The following is a 20,098-nucleotide window of genomic DNA, read 5'->3' on the forward strand; positions in this document are numbered from 1 at the left end:
TTGCTGCGGACACCGCAACTCTACATTTATACCTGATACTTAGTCAGTATGGCTCTCCTCCGGCAGACGCCGCTAACATTAAACGACACGACAAAGAGTGCGTGCGAGAGAGACAGAAAATCAGTCTGAGCGTGACGTCGGGCGCTGCGGAGCCACTGCAAATTGATTTCTTGCTTTTGGCTATTCAAATTATCCGATCTGATCCAGATTCAGCAACCGGATAGATATAGTCATTCTCTATGATTCTACATTTTTAGTTTTCTTGTATCTTCAATATTGTGGATGCCACAGATTTTCGTCCTTTGTGGGGGCGGAAGGGGGTGTGGCGAAATTGTGACACAAAAAGGTCAAGGTACCAAAGATACCAAATTTGGTTGCTCTGGCTTTTATAGGTTCTGAGATCCTTGAACTCATATTTTGCAATTGGCAAAACCGACCATGAAACCTGTGTGTTAGAGATCGACAGAGCGAGAAAGAATGAAATTGTTTTCTTGATTCTGGCTATAATAATTATACGAACTGGTTCAGACTGATCTGGTTTTACACTCTAGAACATATAGTCATCTTCTACGATTCTGCGTTTTCAGTTTTCTCGTATCTTTGAATTTGTGGATGCCACAGATTTTCGTCCTTTGTGGGGGCGGAAGTGGGCGGGACAAAGTTTTGAAATATTCTTGAAGCAGTGACATATCACAGAAGTCCGGATATAAAACGTCGTTGCTCTAGCTCTTATAGTCTTTGAGCACTAGGCGCCGATAGGGACGGACGGACGGACAGACAGACATGGCTCAATCGACTCGGCTATTGATACTGATCAAGAATATATATACTTCATGGGGTCGGAAACGATTCCTTCTGGACGTTACACACATCCACTTTCACCACAAATCTAATATACCCCATTACTCATTTTGAGTATCGGGTATAAAAATGATTAGCAACGCTTTAAAATATGTTTTCAATAAGAAACACATGGATGAAAGGCCGCGATTTCCCCAGTTCTAGTAAAACGACTGGTTCGTGAGAGCAAGGAGGACTAAAAAAAGGATATTAAAAAATCGTCAAGTAGCTTGAAATCTAGATCTTGTTTACAAGAACGTAAAATGGGTACTCATAGCACTTCCAGCACGAAAATTACGCAAAACAATTTAGAATGAAAGCTCGACAGTGGTTCGAGAACAATTCACTTAAAGTAATGGGTTGGCCTGTTCAGTCTCCAGACTTGACCCCACTGCTAATATTTTGGGTGAGGTGAAGTTAAAAAATATGTCGCTAATGCGAAACCAAAGCCCAACGACGATCTTTGGGGTATCCTGCATGTTCGGGGATCAATATCCCAATGGAAATATGCGGAAATTGGGTGCGCTTTAATGCCGAGATGTTGAGCTGCTGTTGTTGCTGACAAAGGCTTTGCAACCAAATGCCAACCTTTAAATACAACTGAACTAACATATTTTACTAAAAAATTTCTTTTTATTTAGTAGTTTTTTGATTTGTTTTTTGTAAATTGGCGACTTTTTGTTGAGGCCCAAATTTATGATATAACCCTTCTCTTTTCAAATATTTTCATTTGGAGTTGGCAAATCGTACCAGTGCTCTGGGATACGATAAATTATAGCATAAAGTTTATATATGTATAAGTCTTAGCAACGTTCACTAGAACCATCATCGGCGCAGCTGTATGTGTACGACACTCATGGATAGCTTTTACGGAACTATACTACGGAACCTTTAAATTGTAATTGACTATTTGATTGTGCCAGGTGGATTCAAAATGTATGATATAGCCGAGCTGTATGTTGTATTCTGTGGAATTAATTCTGGAAGTAATTCATTTCAGTAGATGGAGGAGGATTCGGGTGTGTGCGTGTGTGCGTGTGTGCCCATACACCTTTTGGTACCCCGCATATGAGAACCGTCTATAAAAGACTCGAGAAAATGTACAACTTGAACCCATAAACTCGCACACGCATACAGTCTCGTACACAGATACAGCGGTAATTGCATTTATTGCACGTGCTCGCTCGCCCTCTCTTTCTGGCTCTTAACCTCTCTTTGCTCACTCTTCGCCTTAGTTTTTCTGTATTTCTCTCAGTTGAGCCAAGAACGAAATGTAAAGCGATACAAATTTTCTGAAGTTGCAAGCTTTTCTATGCAGCAGTCCGTCCCGCCTGCCGCTTCTTTCCTTCCGACCGTACCACAAACCAGGCATCCCCAGCTCCAGCGCCCGACCCCATTGGCTATCAATCAAGCAGCGAACTTTTGCGGTAAGAGTGAGAGAGAGAGAGAGAGAGAGAGAGAGAGATGGGGAGCTATCTTTTTCAAGCAAAGTTCTACTTTTGCCAACGCGCGAGTGTGACGGGACGACGAGAGAGAGAGAGGGAGGGAGCACAGTGCATCATGCTGCATATGAAACTTGTCTTGTCTTCTTGTTCCTACCAGCCCACTCGTTCATGTTCTGCTTCTTTTGCGTGATGCTGCTTCTTTTGCTGCCTCTGCTTGCGCCTGCTTGCTTTCATGGCTTGCATCTTTGGCTTATCTTGTACGGGTCTGCCATTTCCACAGCCAAGTTTTTCATCTAGTTTTTGGCTTTCGTTTTGCTTCACGTAGCATTTTTTCTTGGTTCCAGTTCTGTGTGCTGTGCTGTGTGCATCGCGCGCTCCCTCTCTCTCCGCCCACACGCATCTCCATTTGTGGAAGCGGTTGGTTAACTTTAGTTCTGGCTTCTCTATTGAGGATATTCCCTAACCCCATCGTCGTTCTCAGCATCATCGTCATCAGTTTTATCTCGAAAATTAGTTTGTCAGCTTTATGCGGACAAATTTCCTCATCTGGTTCTCCTTGTACGCACTTCTGCTGTTTGTTTATTCGTTTCTTCTCCAGAAATCGTATTAATTTAAAAATGTTTGTTTATTTATTTCGATATCTCCCCAAACCGAAAAAAATCCATCCCCTTATTTTATAATAAATGTACATATCATTGAACATACATACACACATATGTACAGACATACATATATATATATATATACTATGTACATACATACATATGTATTTATAATTAACTTGTGTGTATAATTTAATTTTGCAGTCATTATTAGATGCTCGTTCATAAATACAATTGCATCTTGGGATACATCTGGAAATCGATTCGTCAGACTGGTTTTGTGTCCTGGAAATAGAGAAGTACATATGTATTTATATATGTATGTACATATGTACATGCATACTCGTAAATATGTAGTTGTAAGTTCATGCGTGTGTGTGTGTGTGTGTGTGTGTGTGCATTTCCTCACACAGATCCACAGGAAAACAACTACATATAATCACGCGTTCCTTTATGAGCCTGTGTGTGTCTTCTTCCGGAGTTATTGTGTTATTGCAAGTACACGTAAAATTATTGTTCACGTCGCACATTGTCGTGAGCTTGTAATTACCGGGTCGCCTCGCCCCCGGAACCAGCCGGGCAACTGAACTATCCCCTCACCCATCCATCCCTCTACCTTAGTTTTCCGGCCATTCCACCATCTTCCCACAGCACACGACAATGCCTCAAAATGTAATACTTTTGAACATACATACATACATACAACTTGCATACACACATACATATGTATGTATGTATACAAATATGTACATACAAGATGTATGAAACCTTAAGGTTTATGAGACATATTGTTTGTACGTATGTATGTACATATGTATGTATGTACGTACATTTACATATCTCCACATGCAGAGCGATTCTTTGGGAGCACTCTTATTGCATAATCAGTTGGCTGTATAGCAATCGGGCTCTTATCACGCCAGCTGTTTCTCTTTATTTCTTCTCGTGATTAATAAGCTGAATTAATGAATTCATTCCAAATAGTACGCTTTTAGAAGCTTTTAGAAGAAGAAAGTTTGGGGGACATAAAACTAATTTTAAGGTGGAATTGCTTCTCAAACCAATATATGTATGTATGCATGTACGTACTATGTATGTATGTATGTACATGTACATACTGATGTTTAAATCAATCATTCCACTGCTTCCACTGCTTCCACTGCTGTGAGACCAGATACAACAGAGGAAAGTACATACATATATCCTCTAGTCTGGATTTGTTAGAAAAATCATATTTTGAAGATACGATATATCTACCTTGGTCGAAATCAGCTCTTCGACTGAAGATAATTAATTGTTTTGCTTCATGATATCTCTCTCTTGGAATAGCACTTGCAAGCGATGTTCTCGAATACTAGTATTCTTTGTGAGTATCGAAAAATCGTCCTTATTTGCCTGAAGCTATGAATTAGAGCCTAGTGCTTTCACTGATTCTCATACCAATTCTCTGATGTTTAGAGATATCTATGTCCATAGTATGTACATATGTATGTATGTATGTATGTAAGTATATAGTGATAGAGTATCTTAGATAACAATATGCACGATATTCCCTTAGAACATTACATAATTATTCACAAAAATCTCTGCAACTTCTCGCTCGCGCTTTAAACTACTGCAACCCATTAAAAATCGGTTGAAATTCCACGCACTAATTGAATTTGATTAAAATCAGAGATATGTACATTGAAAGTAATAAAGACATAAAACCCACATTACCCCACCGCCTTAGAATGCACGCTTATTTTAAAAAATAAACTGCGTGGCCACTTATTCGCCAATTGACAGAACTGACAGATAGAGAACTGAATACAGTTGAAATGGTGAAGTGAAAAAAGCAAGGTTTGTGCTTGAACACTTAAACTGTTATTCCAATACCACCCAATACAGTTTCCCCATAAATGTCATACTAGCCCGATTAATTTGAATTTGTTGGGCATGGCCAGGGCCGGGTGCAGTGCACTGCTGTGCAGTGCTCAAGCAGGGCATGCAAGTGCCCCTTCATAGTGGATGTGCGCAGCTCTTGCTCAAAGCAGCACAAATCTCAAAGAATTCCTTTGCTTCTTTTATTATTTGGAATACTTTCTAAGTCAACGACAGCATTTCGAATTTTATCTAGTACTCTCGCACACACATGCACACCAAGATACACAGGCACACACATTCACACAGATACTGAGTAAACATTGTCATCCGCGCTCTGCGAAAAATGTTGCTCAAACTCTTCTATTCTGCTTCTTCAGCATGTTCTTGTTCTTCTGTTAGTTTTCTGTGTCTCTCTCTCTCTCTCTCTCTCTCTGTGTATTCTATTCCATTCTCGTCTGCAAATATTCTCACAAATATTACCGCCACCCTCAAATAGCCCCTCCCCACCCCTCCCACTTACACCCCATGACTGCTGTGTTAGTTCGTGCGGTGTATAAATCTTTTGTGGAACTGTACAATAGCTAAAATAATCATAAAAAAGAAAAAAAAAACTTTGTTATTTCTTTAAGTATGTCTGTATGTGAGTGTAAGTCGGTTCGGTTCGTAGGTAAACCAACAAAAGCAGTGCACATTCCAATACATACATGTACATGCTATGTACGTATGCATCTGTACATGTAGCTATGCATGAATATGTGGGATAGTAAGTGTAAGTATGTAGCGTGTATTTGCTTTTCTTGTCGACTTGCTTCTTCTGCTTGCTCTTACTGCTTTTGTTGTTGCTGTGGTTATCTTTAATAGTCGTAGAGTCGTTCGCTGTCGTCGGCTCTCTGCTTCGGCGGCTCGTCGTGGGGTTGGTTCGTTGCTGCTGTTGCGCTGCTGCCGCCACTGCGACTGCGGCTGCGGCTGCGGCTTTGACTTCAACACTCGGTATCTATACCTCTCTCTTTTGCTCTTTGAATTTTTAGTTTTGTTCTACCCTTTCCGAGCGTATTATAACTTTCAGCAAATGTTTGCAACGGCGAGAAGGAATTGCATATGCGATTATTTAAACATGAAAGCTACAGACCCCATCTGCGAACACCAATCATTCACATATGTACATATGTATGTATGCACGTACGTATACACATGCACGTACATTCATATAACCATAGATACATACATACATATGTAAATATATACATACATCCGTACATATGTACACACATACATATGTATGTATGTCATATGTTTTGTTAATAACATCAGAAAAGTTAATTCGAAATATTTGTTACATCCATAGAAACGATTGGTCTGCAAGGGCATCAAAAGCTTCGACCTCCAAGACTTTGCGCTTTTGTTGTTTTCTATTTTTTCTGGTTCTGGAAAATTTAAGCAAAAGCAAAAAGTCTCGAGTTTCTTGACTTTTCTGTCGTGCCACCTCCTCTCTCTATAACGTGCTGTAGTTCTCTTTCTGCTGTGCTTTTCCTCTCTTGCCTACGCACTGGGGCCTCTCCATCTCTCTATCTCTCCTTCTCTCATAAGTCATGTATTTTTTTACCTCTTGAGGTTGTTGTTGTCCTTGTTTTTGGTGTATTTCCTCATATGTGTAAAACCGCGAATGCGCGACGTTTGGATCTCCTTCCCTTCCATTCCTTGCGTCTCTTTCCGCGCGCACCCATTGTCTCTTGTTTATATGTACATATGTATGTATGTACATATGTTTATATGGGTTCAATTTTATTTAATTTTATTTTAAACTTTAAACAATGTCTGGCTCTGGCTGGGACCATGTCGGTGCCGTGACTTGGAATGGTAATTGATAGTGTGAAGAGTGGTGGTGGGGTTTTGGGGTTGTGCGGCAGGGATAGTCGATCCATATGCGGGCCACTCACAAACCTGGAACCTATTCATATGTATGCATACATAGTATGTACATATCTGTGTGTGGATTATGTTTTTACTTGGTTTTTAGTATTCGGTGCGGTACGGCCGCACACACAGAGGTGTGTTGTGGTGAGGTGTGCTACAATGGTGAGGTATAGTGAGGTGAGGCAGGGAAAGCAGTGTGGAGTGTGTAGTGGGCGGAGGAGGGCAAGCGGGAGTGTTGCAAGAAGTAGACTCGTTGTTCACATACATATGTACATATGTATTGCAAATTGCTTCCAGTTTCCACGGTCCTCTCTCCCTCCTTCCTCAATTCCTTGCTTTTTCTTGCCTTTTCTACTTCTCCTTCATCCTTTTTCCATACAGATTGCGATTGCAAAGAGATCGTTCGCAAGAGATCAAGACAGAAGAGGAAAAAAGATTTCAATTTGCCAACTCATGTGCCTGCTATATGTTCATACAAGCATACATATGTATGTATGTAAGTATGTATGTATGTATGTTTGTATGTACATAGTACGAACAAATGCATGCACATGTACGCATTGCCCATCCCTCCTAGAGCCCCTTTCCGCACCGTTCCACTATTTCGTAACTGGTTGTGAATTTTTGCATTCCTGAACTTGAATTGCATTTGGAATTTGTTCCACGCACATTTCCATTTCCGTTCATTCACCTTTTACGCTTTATGAAAAGAGAGAGATAGAGAGCTTTGGAAGAATGGATGGAGAATCAGAAGACATGGTTGAGCGGAAGGACGGGTATAGGTGGTTAAGTGTGGCGCATCGTACGTAATGGAAACAACAATCGTGTGAGAAGCTTGTAATCGATAGTTCGATGAGTTGTTTTATATTTTGTTCCTTTGGAAGGACAATCGTAATAGAATCGGCGCGAATATGGGAGCAGAAGATGGAAGGATATGATGATTAAGGAACGCTGTTAATGAATAAGAAGGGTCGAAGGACGTTCCGGATATAGAATAGAAGGATGAATACGTACATATGTATGTATGTATGTATGTATGTATGATTATAGTTCGATAACTTGTTAGGAATAATTGATCGCTTTCATTCCAATTTCATCGATTGTCAAAGTTTACTTGATTTCTCCACTCCCTCTCACCACTAAAAATCACATTTTGTAGACGGAGAGAGGGAGGGCGAGGACCAGAGACAATGAATTATCGTTCTTTTATGTATGTGCTTTGTGTTACCGTCTTCCGCTCTCCGAACCCCCCTACCCTTCTCTGGTTCTTTGTCATAGATATATGTATGTACATACATACATATGTATATATGTAGAGTTTTATTTCATTTCGTTTCGTTACGATTTTTGTTCTATTATTATTTGTGTGTGTCTCTCTCTGTCACTCTATGTCTTTCTGTGTGTGTGCCTGTGTGTGAATGTTATTTTTTAGTTTCGACTTGTTTTCTTTTGTGTAATTTTATTTTCGGGTTCGTAGTATATCTGTGTGTTAGTGTGTGTATCAAGTTCATAAACTTTTTGTATGCGGCAACAGCAGTAAGAATTGCTTTTTCTTGTTTCTGGAATGAACACAATAAATACATACATATGTACATATGTCCAAATGTGTGTACGAGTGTACATTTCTACGTATGTGTGTGTGTATGAGTGTACATATGTATGTATGTATGCAGGCACTCGGGGAGTGTAGGGGAGTAAAAGAGAAGCAGCAACTATTGTGGTTGTCACTGTTCTGTGAATGTGTGTACAAATGTACATACATATATTGTACACATGTACATACATATGTATATGTGCATGTTTCCTAGTTGTTAACTTTTTATTTAGTTTTCTTGTGCGTTTCGGGTTTCCATCTTTCTTCAAAGTAAGCTCCATTGCCTCCCTTTGCCCCTTTAAGCTCCATATCATATTCTGTTTTGTGCACATTTTTTTTTCGTTTCATTGTTAATAAATAGTTTTCTTTCGTTTCAGTTTACAATCCACTGCCAGGCAATTCAGTCGGGGACCATTGGCTCCATCAATCTGTTCCTCTGCAACACTTGTTGCTCTTCTCCTTACCAACGAAACCACGCAGTATCGTGCGGAGAGAGGCGTCTGGAGCGTGAGGGTGACAACTCTGACATGCATTGGGCTGGCAGCTGGTCACACTCAACTCTTCCGCTCGAACAGCTAACGACGAAAACACCAGCAGTATCAGCATCCATCTGAGAAGGAGACGGAACCGCAGACCTGGAGTGGAGTGCATTCAACATGGACGACGAGCTATGTCGTATCTGCATCGGCTCTCACGCGAGCGGCAGTCCCATGAAAATGATTTCAATATTCGGCGAGGACTCGCTCTGGCAGAAAATAACCACAATAGCCGACGTCCAGGTGAGAGCGGAGTAGGCTTAACTGAGAGAGCGCTTCTAGTAGCTTGATGGGGTAGTGTAACGGAATCTGTGAGATGTTACAAATTCAGCCAGTTTTCTTTGTCGCTATTTGATCGGCAAGGGCCTAAATTCTCTATTCCTTGAGTATCAGGTACCAAAGGCTCTTCAGTTTACCATTGTGTTACTAATTGCATTAAGTATATTAATTAATATTAAATAATTATTACATCCTTTTCAAGCTGATTATTACGCATATCAAGTCACATTTTTAGCCGCTTTCTATACCCGGTACTAGAAGAGTTTAGGGATATATGTATCTATGTATACTAGCTTTCCGGCGGATATGTGTAACACCCAGAAGGAAACGTTTCCAATCCCATAAATGTATATATATATGTACATATGTACAGTGGCGAGCACATGTGGATACATGGTTATCACTTTTCAGTTTAAACGCGAGAAAACAAAAAACGCTGAATCGTAGAGAATGACTATATCTTCCAGACTGCAGGATCTGAGCCAGATCGTATAATTATTATAGCCAGAATGATGAAAAGAGTTTAATTTTTTCTCGCTCTGTCTCTCTCTAACACACAGTTCTCATGGTCGGTTTTGCCTATTGCAAAAAGTGAGCGTCTAGATCTCAGAGACTATAAGAGCTAGAGCAACCAAATTTGGTATCCACAATCCTATGTTATCGAACCTGCACAAGTGTATTTCAAAATTTCACCCCACCCTCTTCCGCCCCCACACAGGACGAAAATGTGTGGCATCCACAAAATTGAAGATGCGAGAAAACTAAAAACGCACATTCATAAAGAATGACCGTATCTACCAGATTGCAGAATCTAGATCAGTTCGTATCATTTTCATAGCCATAAGGTACAAATCAATTTGCAGTGGCTACGCAGCGCCCGACGACATGTTCAGACACGTTTTCTGTCTCTCCCGCACGCACACACTGTCGCTCAATGCAGCCATACTGACTATGTATGTGTCGGGTATAAATGTAGAGTTGCGGTCGCAGCAGCAACTCGCAACGTTCCCATTCGTTGTTTTCATATATTCTTTCATTTAGTGAGAAAGAAAAAAGAGAATAATTTCAATTCGAAGAGAGCCCTTTCCTTAAGAGATTTTATTTTTTTCGAAAAAAGTCCATGTATCCACTTTTGCACGTTTTAAATTTTGTTACTTTCATAATTTTTTTTAAATATTTGTTCAAAAGGGTCTTAGCTTCGAATATGTTTTGGCATACTCTCGACTAAAGGTGTCATACGCCACTCCGACTGCACGCGCTCCCAAAGACTCATCCAATCCCTTTGGTGCAGACTCGTACTTTTCCAATGTTTTTTAAACAGAAATCGATTTTTTAATGGGATTTATATCTGGGCTATTCAGCAGGCCACTGGATTAAGTGATAACTCGAGTTATTGGGACGATTTTTCACGAATTTAGCCGTGTGCGTCGGGCTACCTACCGTCTGGCTGGAAAGTGATCTCGGATATGGGGAAGATACATTTGTCTATAAAATTTGACAAAATGGGTTCCAAAATATGAAGATAATATTTTTTCTTCAATATTCCATCGATTTTAGCCAATTGGAGAAATGTATAATAAAGGTTACAAAATAGACCGTTAATCGATAGTCATCTTTCTTATAGAAGGAAATGTTAAAGGAAAACATAACATATACAAATTCAAAAAAATACCAAAAAGGGATCTTTTGCTTATTTTAATAGGTTTTCAGATCATTGTTACTGAAGATTGAAATACATATGTCAATTGGTTAATTAGCTTAATTTACATATTCTTCGAAAATAATATCGGGACGGAACTATATAGAAACGAGGGGGAACGTTTTGAGTTGCTGATGCGATCGCAACTCTACATACTACCCGATACAGCAGTACACAGACTTCTGTGATATGTCACTGTTACAAGTATATTTCAAAACATCGTACCGCCCACTTCCTCCCCCACAAAGAACGAAAATCTGTGGCATCCACAATTTTAAGGATACGAGAAAACCAAAAACGCAGAATCGTCGAGAATGACCATATCTTCTAGAACGCGAAATCTGAACCAGATCGTAATATTATTATAGCCAGAATAAAGAAAACAATTTCATTATCTCGCTCTGTCTCTCTCTAACACACAGTTCTCATGGTCGGTTTTGCCTATTGCAAAAAGTGAGCGCATAGATCTCAGAGACTATAAAAGCTAGAGCAACCAAATTTGGTATCCACACTCCTAATATATCGGACCGAGACGAGTTTGTTTCAAAATTTCGCCACACCCCCTTCCGCCCCCGCAAAGGATGCAAATCTGGGGATATTCACAAATCTCAGAGACTATTAAGGCTAGAGTAACCAAATTTGGTAACCGCACTTCTGTTAGATCTCACTATAAAACGTATATCTCAGAATTTCGCCCCACCCGCTTCGGCCCCCACAAAGGACGAAAATCTGTTGCAGCCACAATATTGCAGATTCGAGAAAACTAAAAACGCAGAATCATAGATAATGACCATATCTATCAGATCGCTGAATCTGGAATCGCTGGATCAGATCGGATCATTTTTGTAGCCAAAAGCAACAAAAGCACTCTTTGTCGTGTCGTTTAATATTAGCGGCGTCTGCCGGATGAGAGCCATACTGACTTAGTATCGGGTATAACTGTAGAGTTGCGGTGTCCGCAGCAACTCACAACGTTCCCCCTCGGTTTTTGTTGCATAGGCAACATAGGCCTATACCATAGGCTAGGGTAAGAGGCCTTCCTCTGTCGCTAGTCACACAGCGAGCCCCAAAATTCGCACTTCCATACATTCTCTGCATTAAGGGCATACGTATGTATGTATGTACATATGTACATATGTACTAATATATGTATGTATGTACGGTATGTATGTGCATATGTACATATGAATATGGATTGTGTACGTGCGTAACCCAAGACTATGTGCAATAAAAATGTCTCACCTTCGTGGAATATCAAAATCCAAAGAAAACCAAATACTGGGAATTTATTTACAAGCTGTGTTTATTATTCATTCATATTAGTTTTCACATGTGCATGTGCACCTTTGTACATACATACATATGCACATATGTACATACATATATAGTTTGGCATCAGTTTTCATGGCTTGTATTTTCTTACGCTGTACTCTTCCCACCCTCGTTCGCACTCCCCCAACGGCAACTTTTGGTCATTTTTGTGTATTTGTTCGTTTCGGTTTCGGTTTCGGTCTGGGTTGGCTTCGATTTCGTCTTTGCTTATTTTATAGAATTGTCTGTTTTTATACCCGATACTCAAAATGAGTATATGTACATATGTATGTATGTACATAGATTAGATTATTATTATATAGATTTATATAGTATAAAGTATAAGTATAGTATAAGTATAAGTATAAGTATAAGTATATATATTATATAGTATATTAGATTTATTTTTTTGTTTTTTTATCTACATATGTATGTATATATGTATGTATGTATGTACATAGTATGTACATGTATGTATTTCTTACTTTTCGTCTTGTGTCTTTTGTGTCTTAAAACTTAAAATTTCTTATTACTTGGTTTCGTCTCTTTGGCTTTGGCATTTGTAAAATCATTTACCGTTTCAATTGCTATTTGTGTGTGCTTCCACTAATTTTCCTCTTCTTCTCGCACACGTATGTACACACATACATACATATGTACATATGCATGTGTTTCTTTGGCATTTTGTTTTGCTTGTGTCGTTTGTATGTATAATTCATATGTTTGGCTTAATTCCATAAATTTGTATTTTCCAAGAGAGCCATACCTTCTGTCTTCCTCCTCTCTCTTTCTCCTTCTCTCTCGCTCTCTCGCTCTTGTTCTTCGCCCTCCCTTCTCCTGTTTCCTACTTTACGTTAGAGTTGACTCCAGCTTAGACGTTCGTTGGCCCCGACCACTTCAGTGCACTGGGTGGCTTACGTGCTAATACATACATACATACATACATACATACATATACATTTATACACGTACGTATGTAGCGTTGCGGCGAAATAATTACACTGTTAGGTTCAACAGTTTTATTGTTAGAAAACATGGTCACTATCCAACACTTGGTGCACTTTGCTTCAATATAATGAAGGTTTACATGTCTCCTCTCTGCGAGAAGTGCGTTTACTCCAATCTCAGTTTACAATTCTAACGGATCTTATTAATTTAGGCAATTTTCCGAAAAAGGTCCAAAATGGAACGCTAACAAAAAAAGCGCTAACAAATTAAAACCTTAACTTTTCGGAGCTTTTTGATATTTTAATCATGCAATTTTGCAAGAAAGTTGCAAAATATAAGTTCAGTAGGGTCCGGTTATAAGGACACTCAAGGGGCCGACGTTATACCCGGAAGACGCTCTAACCGAAAGGAGAAACCTCATATATGTTTTTATTTATTTTATGGTTGCCATGTTCGTATTAGGTTTTTAAAAAGAAAAAAAAATTTGTTTAATAAAAAAAAAATGCGACAAATTTAATTCAATAACATGTTTTTTTTCATAAAAACTCAAAAAACTAAAATATACATGCATAATTCATAATATAACAAGATTATTTTCTATGTGTGGTTTTTCTCTTTATTCTTATTTTAAATAATCAGTAATTTTTGATTGCTTAGCAGTAGTTTTTGACATATAAAAACAATCGCGCACAGCATTATTTAAACGTGATATGCTGTGAATTAAGCTCTCGTCATTAAAATTTAAGTGGAATCTATTCAAAATTTGTGCAGCCTTAAATCGCCAAATCATTGTCAATAAGAACATTTTCATCCAGTTCTTCCTTTGAAATGGGTGCCGATAATTGATAAATACATACATTTCTAACATCGTCGCTTAATACTTAATTTTTTTGGCACTATTTCGCTCTATTTTTTTTCGGCACGTCGTAATAGCCGGTTGAATTGTGAAAAATATCGTCGGTATAAGCGGTTTGTCGCTAAAAGCGGACAAGTACTAAGCGAAGGCCCTTTCATATTAGTTTGTATGGGGACCAACCAAGTCATCGAATTTTCGTCGCTATGACCGGACGGACGCTATAAGCAGAGTCGTTATAGCAGGACTCCACTGTAGTTATGCGTCGTGGAAAGCACAGTAGTGAAGAAAAAAGCCAAAAGGCTCAGAGCTTTCATTTTGGAAGACAAAACCTATTCTAAGGTGGTGCCAATTGTCGGTTGTTCTCATAAAATGATTTACAGTGCTTCGAAATACAGTGGCGAGCACGTGTGGATACATGTTTATCACTTTTCACTTTAAGCGCCTGTAAAATCTTTAAAAATCAATCAATCCTTGTGATTTTTTTTTTAAAGATTCATTAATTTATTGAGAATGAAAAAAGACAACAATTTCAATTCAAAGAGATCCTTTTCCTTAAGAGATTTTAATTTGTTCAAAAAATGAGCATGTGGTTTTTTTGCACGTTTAAAATTTTTTTACTTTAATAATTTTTAAAAAATATTTGTTTCAAAGGGCTTTAGCTTTTATCATATTCCGAATTAGTATTGGCATACTCTCGACTAAATTTAGTAGGTGCTGGCAAGGTAACATGCGCCACTCCGACCTCACGTGCTCTCAAAGACTCACCCAATCCCTTTGGTGCAGACTCGTACTTTTCCAATGTTTTTTAAACAGAAATCGATTTTTTAATGGGATTTATATCTGGGCTATTCAGCAGGCCACTGGATTAAGTGATAACTCGAGTTATTGGGACGATTTTTCACGAATTTAGCCGTGTGCGTCGGGCTACCTACCGTCTGGCTGGAAAGTGATCTCGGATATGGGGAAGATACATTTGTCTATAAAATTTGACAAAATGGGTTCCAAAATATGAAGATAATATTTTTTCTTCAATATTCCATCGATTTTAGCCAATTGGAGAAATGTATAATAAAGGTTACAAAATAGACCGTTAATCGATAGTCATCTTTCTTATAGAAGGAAATGTTAAAGGAAAACATAACATATACAAATTCAAAAAAATACCAAAAAGGGATCTTTTGCTTATTTTAATAGGTTTTCAGATCATTGTTACTGAAGATTGAAATACATATGTCAATTGGTTAATTAGCTTAATTTACATATTCTTCGAAAATAATATCGGGACGGAACTATATAGAAACGAGGGGGAACGTTTTGAGTTGCTGATGCGATCGCAACTCTACATACTACCCGATACAGCAGTACACAGACTTCTGTGATATGTCACTGTTACAAGTATATTTCAAAACATCGTACCGCCCACTTCCTCCCCCACAAAGAACGAAAATCTGTGGCATCCACAATTTTAAGGATACGAGAAAACCAAAAACGCAGAATCGTCGAGAATGACCATATCTTCTAGAACGCGAAATCTGAACCAGATCGTAATATTATTATAGCCAGAATAAAGAAAACAATTTCATTATCTCGCTCTGTCTCTCTCTAACACACAGTTCTCATGGTCGGTTTTGCCTATTGCAAAAAGTGAGCGCATAGATCTCAGAGACTATAAAAGCTAGAGCAACCAAATTTGGTATCCACACTCCTAAGATATCGGACCGAGACGAGTTTGTTTCAAAATTTCGCCACACCCCCTTCCGCCCCCGCAAAGGATGCAAATCTGGGGATATTCACAGTCTCTGATAGTCTCAGAGACTATCAAGGCTAGAGTAACCAAATTTGGTATCCACACTCCTGTTTGATCTCTCTATAAAACGTATATTTAAAACTTTCAAAACAACATACAGATTTTCGTCCATTGTGGGGTCGGAAAGGGGTGGGGCGAGGTTTTAAAATATTCTTGTAACAGTGACATATCACAGAAGCTCGGATATAAAATGTCATTGCTCTAGCTCTTATAGTCTTTGAGCACTAGGCGCTGATAGGGACGGCCAGACGGACAGACAGACATGGCTCAATCGACTCGGCTATTGATGCTGATCAAGAATATATATACTTTATATACAGAGAATGAGTAAGCTGCGTGGCCACGCTACATAGACACTGAAATTCAATTCTTTCCGTCTGGCTATAATAATGATCCGATCTGGTTCAGATTCTGCAGTCAGGAAGATATGGTCATTCACTATGATTCTAGTTTCTTTTGACTTTCTCGTAGCTTCAAATTGTGGGTACCACTGATTTTAGTCGTTTGTGAGGGAGGTAGAAGGCGTGGCAAAATTGTGAAACAAACTTGATTCAGTGTAAAATGTGAACTGTGAAATGTGATAAAATTTCGTCTCTCTAGCTCTTATAGGCACTAAGAACAAGGCGTTAAACAAATCTAGTATACCCCTATACCCCTCTTTTTAGTATCGGGATCGGGAAATTGGTTCGAGAACAACTCACTAATATAATGGATTGGTCTGTTCAGTCCTCAAATTGGAAGCCCATTGCAAACATTTGGGGGAAGTTTAAAAATATGGTATTAATGCGAAACCAAAGAACAATAAATATCTTTGGCGGATCCTAAATGATTCGTGGCTCAATATCCCAATATCCCGTAAGATGCGAACATCAGATGAATCGATTTTTTTTTTTTTGTTGCCGCCTTAGTTTCTGAATAAATCCTTTTCATTTGAAATATTTTCATCTGAAGTCCGCAATACATACCAATGCTTACGGATACGTTAACTTAAGCCTTACAGTTTTACCATAGATCCGTTCGCAAAAGTACATAAAAACCGTTGTTTAATCAGAAACCATCAATACAGACACATTTGTATTCTGGTACTATTTTTTCGCCGCAGCTGTACCGTGTGTTCCGTGTGGTATGGTATGGGCTTGTTAGAGAAAGGGAGTGGCGGAGTGTCCCTTGTCCCGAATGTGAATGGAGTCGCTCCCAGTTTGTATATTTGTGGTTTTCATTCTTATGAAAATTGCATCACTATTTTGTTTTCAAACATTCAGGCATTCTTCTTGGGAGACCCGCCAAGGTCTGGTCTGTGAGCCGTTTCACTTTGCAATATTTAAATTAATTCGAATCAATTCTTTGATTTATTTTAAAGATCACTAAGAACGACACGTTGCCGCAGCAGGTCTGCGTAGACTGCGCCAAGACCGCGATCTCGGCCTACCTGTTCAAGAAGAAGTGCGAGGATGCGGACAGATTTTACCGTCAGCAACTGTTACTGAAGAAGATCCACGGTTTGGAGAAGCAGGAGACGGGAGGAGAAACTAGGAAAGATTCTGCCAGCGGGGACCGGGCCAAGAGCAGAGGCTGCAGCACTGCCAGCAGCAGTGGCACCGCCAGTGGCAGTACTACCGGTAGCGGAAGCAGCTCCTCCAGTACCAGCTCCGACGATGACGAAGAGGAGGACAACGACAACGACAACGCAAATGCAAATGCCAATCCCAATCCCAATCCCAATCCCAATGGCAATGACAATGATAATGGGAGCGTAGCTGGAGACGCGGGGTCGCGTCTACAGAATGGTCATGGAGATGCCATCAATGGGCACCTGGTCGAAAATCCCAATGATGAGGATGTGGAGCAGGGGGAACTGCATTTGGACCTGGATGATCGGCAAAGGTCTCTGTTCGATGACGAGCAGCAGGATCAGTCTGGCATCGAACTCAGGAATGGGGTGGCGCTGGCGGATGGCGAAGAGGATTTGGAGGTGATGACCCATGAAGAGTCACCCGACCATGCCGACGATGGCGAGATACCCGTCCACGACGGCCACTCCAAGGAGCCGTTCGACTTCAACTCCATTCGCCTGATGCAGGAGTATATGCAGCACCAGATGAACAAGTTCCCTAACGGTGGCGCCGGTTTGCCTGGTCACGATCTAGATCTCGACCACCAGCTCGAGGTGGATGAGGATGACGATGACGAGGAGATGACACTGCCCCTGATTCCAGAAATCGAGCTAATTACGCCCGGCGATGATTCTATGATCGGCCCAGACGGCGCCGACCACTCAGAGGCCATTGTGGCGGCCAATGAGGCTGGACAGGTAATGCGCGTGCAAGGATTCCAGTGTCCGCACTGCTACCAGACCTTCGACATGAAGCAGATCCTTAAGGCGCATATGCAGAGTGTCCACGGCGCTCCGGGGCCCGTCTACGAGTGCAGCAATTGCCGCAAGACCTACTTTTACAAGCGATTCCTGGAGAAACACATCCGACGCGGTCGCTGCGTGAAGAAGCGGCGCAACCAAACGTAAGTGGCAGCCACGTGCTGGTATTCGAATTCGAATTCGAATTCTGATAATAATCTGCGTCTCTCTCTGGTTTCAGTCGGCCCATGCAATGTTCGGACTGCCATGTCCTCTTTCCCACGGGCCACCATCTGGGCTGGCACAAGCGCACCGGCTGTCCCTCCAAGGCGGCCAAGATGTTAGTGGTTCTCCAATCGCCTGTGCTAACTGTACTGACTCCCGTTTTCCCTTGTACCCGCAGGCCCCTGCAGCAGCTCTTTAAGCAGAACATTGTGCAGTTTAACAACTTCCCCAAGCGGGTCCCAGCCTCTGGAGGTGGAGCAGGAGCAGGAGCAGGAGCAGGAGCAGGGGCTGCACGCAAGCCCACAGCTCCGGATCTTCACGTGAACAACCGCAAGTGAGTGGGAGGATTACTAATTACTAATCTGCACACACAGTTTCCACTGTCATTCCCTGACCATCGTTGTTCGCTACCTTTCAGGCTGGGCTTGGTTAACAAGCGGAAGGGCCGTACCCGTATTAAGCTAGACGCCAAGAAGATCGCCCTGGCCAAGCAGCTGATCCTGCGCGAGGCCACCACCACGGTGATCGCCAACGAGCTGAACATCTCGCGCACTTTTGCCTGGCGTCTGCGCAAGAGCCTCGTTAACGGAGTCAGTCTGCACGAGCGTGTGGTGGACCAGGCCGCTGAAGAGCAGCTCCATCAACAGCAGCAGCATATCCAAGCGCTCCAGCAACAGCAGCAACAGGAAGAGGCTGCAGTCGCCTCGGCAGCGGCAACCGCAGCTGCAGTTGCAACCGCGGCAGCTGAGCGGGAGCGGGAGCATCAACATCTGAGTTTGCCCTTTGGCCACCTCGGCCTGGGCCTGATCAAGGAGGAACGACAGGACAGCGAGGACGAGGAGCAGCAGCAGCTCCACCTCCAGCATCAGCACCAACTCCACAACTCGCTGGCCTTGGGCGACGAGTGCGGGGCGGATGAAATTGGTGCAGAGGAAACAGCCGGCTACATGGGCGACGAGGATGCCGTGTGCAGCCTGCTCCACAATGGCTATGATATGCGTGGTCAGCTGGAAGACCCTGATCCCGACTCTGATCCCGTCGAGCACGACCCCTACGAGGGAAACGAGAACGAGCGTCATCCTAATGCGGGCGGGGCCAACTCCGTGTCGCCCCCGCCTCCACCGTTGGCCCCAGCTCCAGTCCAAGTGCCAGTGCATGTGCCCTCGCGACCCACTGTCGAGGTGTACAAGCGTTTGCTGGCCGAGTCGCAGCACTTTCCACACATCGTCAACGCCCAGCAGTTACAGCTACACCAGCAGCAACAGCATCGGGAGCAGCTACAGCATCAGCAAAAGCCAGCCCACAATGGAGGAATGCCGATGCTCACCCGCTATCCGCCCGCCGTCATGTAAGTCACAATTTTGCATCTGGAGCATAAGATGAGATGAGCGCGCAGGAAGAAGTAAGAACAAATGTTGAGGAATGAAAAGCATGCGTGCAGATGAGAAACAATGAGCTCGACTAGGGGAAGTAAATATATATAGGATACAAATATATGTATACATATAATAGACATATATAGAGAGAAGTAGAAGACAAGCAAACAGTAGCAGTAGCAGAACCAAGCAGAGCAGACCGTGCTCTGCATCTCTGTACAAGCAGTTCAAGGGAGAAGTGCAGAAAAACCAAAAAGTTAACGCCAAAAAGAGAGACCTAAAGCAATGAACGTCCCCCAGCTTAATTATGCATTTTTTTTTATTGTTATTGTTATAATTGACAAAATGGAAGTAAATACATCTTAAAATTGCGACAGCATAATTAATATACAAAATTAGTTGAGGTGACTTTAAAAACAAACAAATATTTTAAGAACCAGACCTTGT

General features: G+C 41.2%; 1 protein-coding gene and 1 long non-coding RNA gene across 6 annotated transcripts in view; one reads left to right on the top strand and one right to left on the bottom strand.

The window, feature by feature from the left end:
* Positions 1-20,098, bottom strand: part of LOC26532563 (uncharacterized) — a 51,310-nt gene that overhangs the window by 5,934 nt on the left and 25,278 nt on the right. The window lies entirely within an intron of this gene.
* LOC4815435 (uncharacterized) overlaps positions 1-20,098 on the top strand; it is a 31,264-nt gene that overhangs the window by 5,901 nt on the left and 5,265 nt on the right. For all 4 annotated transcript variants that reach the window (XM_033385537.1, XM_033385538.1, XM_033385539.1 and 1 more), the window contains exons 3-7: positions 8,639-9,040; positions 17,058-18,214; positions 18,292-18,390; positions 18,454-18,609; positions 18,694-19,623. In XM_033385537.1, coding sequence (XP_033241428.1) covers positions 8,918-9,040; positions 17,058-18,214; positions 18,292-18,390; positions 18,454-18,609; positions 18,694-19,623 — 2,465 coding nt within the window. In that variant the 5' untranslated portion in view covers positions 8,639-8,917. The remainder of the gene's footprint in view (positions 1-8,638; positions 9,041-17,057; positions 18,215-18,291; positions 18,391-18,453; positions 18,610-18,693; positions 19,624-20,098) is intronic.

Source organism: Drosophila pseudoobscura, chromosome X (genome assembly GCF_009870125.1).
Source record: "Drosophila pseudoobscura strain MV-25-SWS-2005 chromosome X, UCI_Dpse_MV25, whole genome shotgun sequence".
NCBI lineage: Eukaryota > Metazoa > Arthropoda > Insecta > Diptera > Drosophilidae > Drosophila > Drosophila pseudoobscura.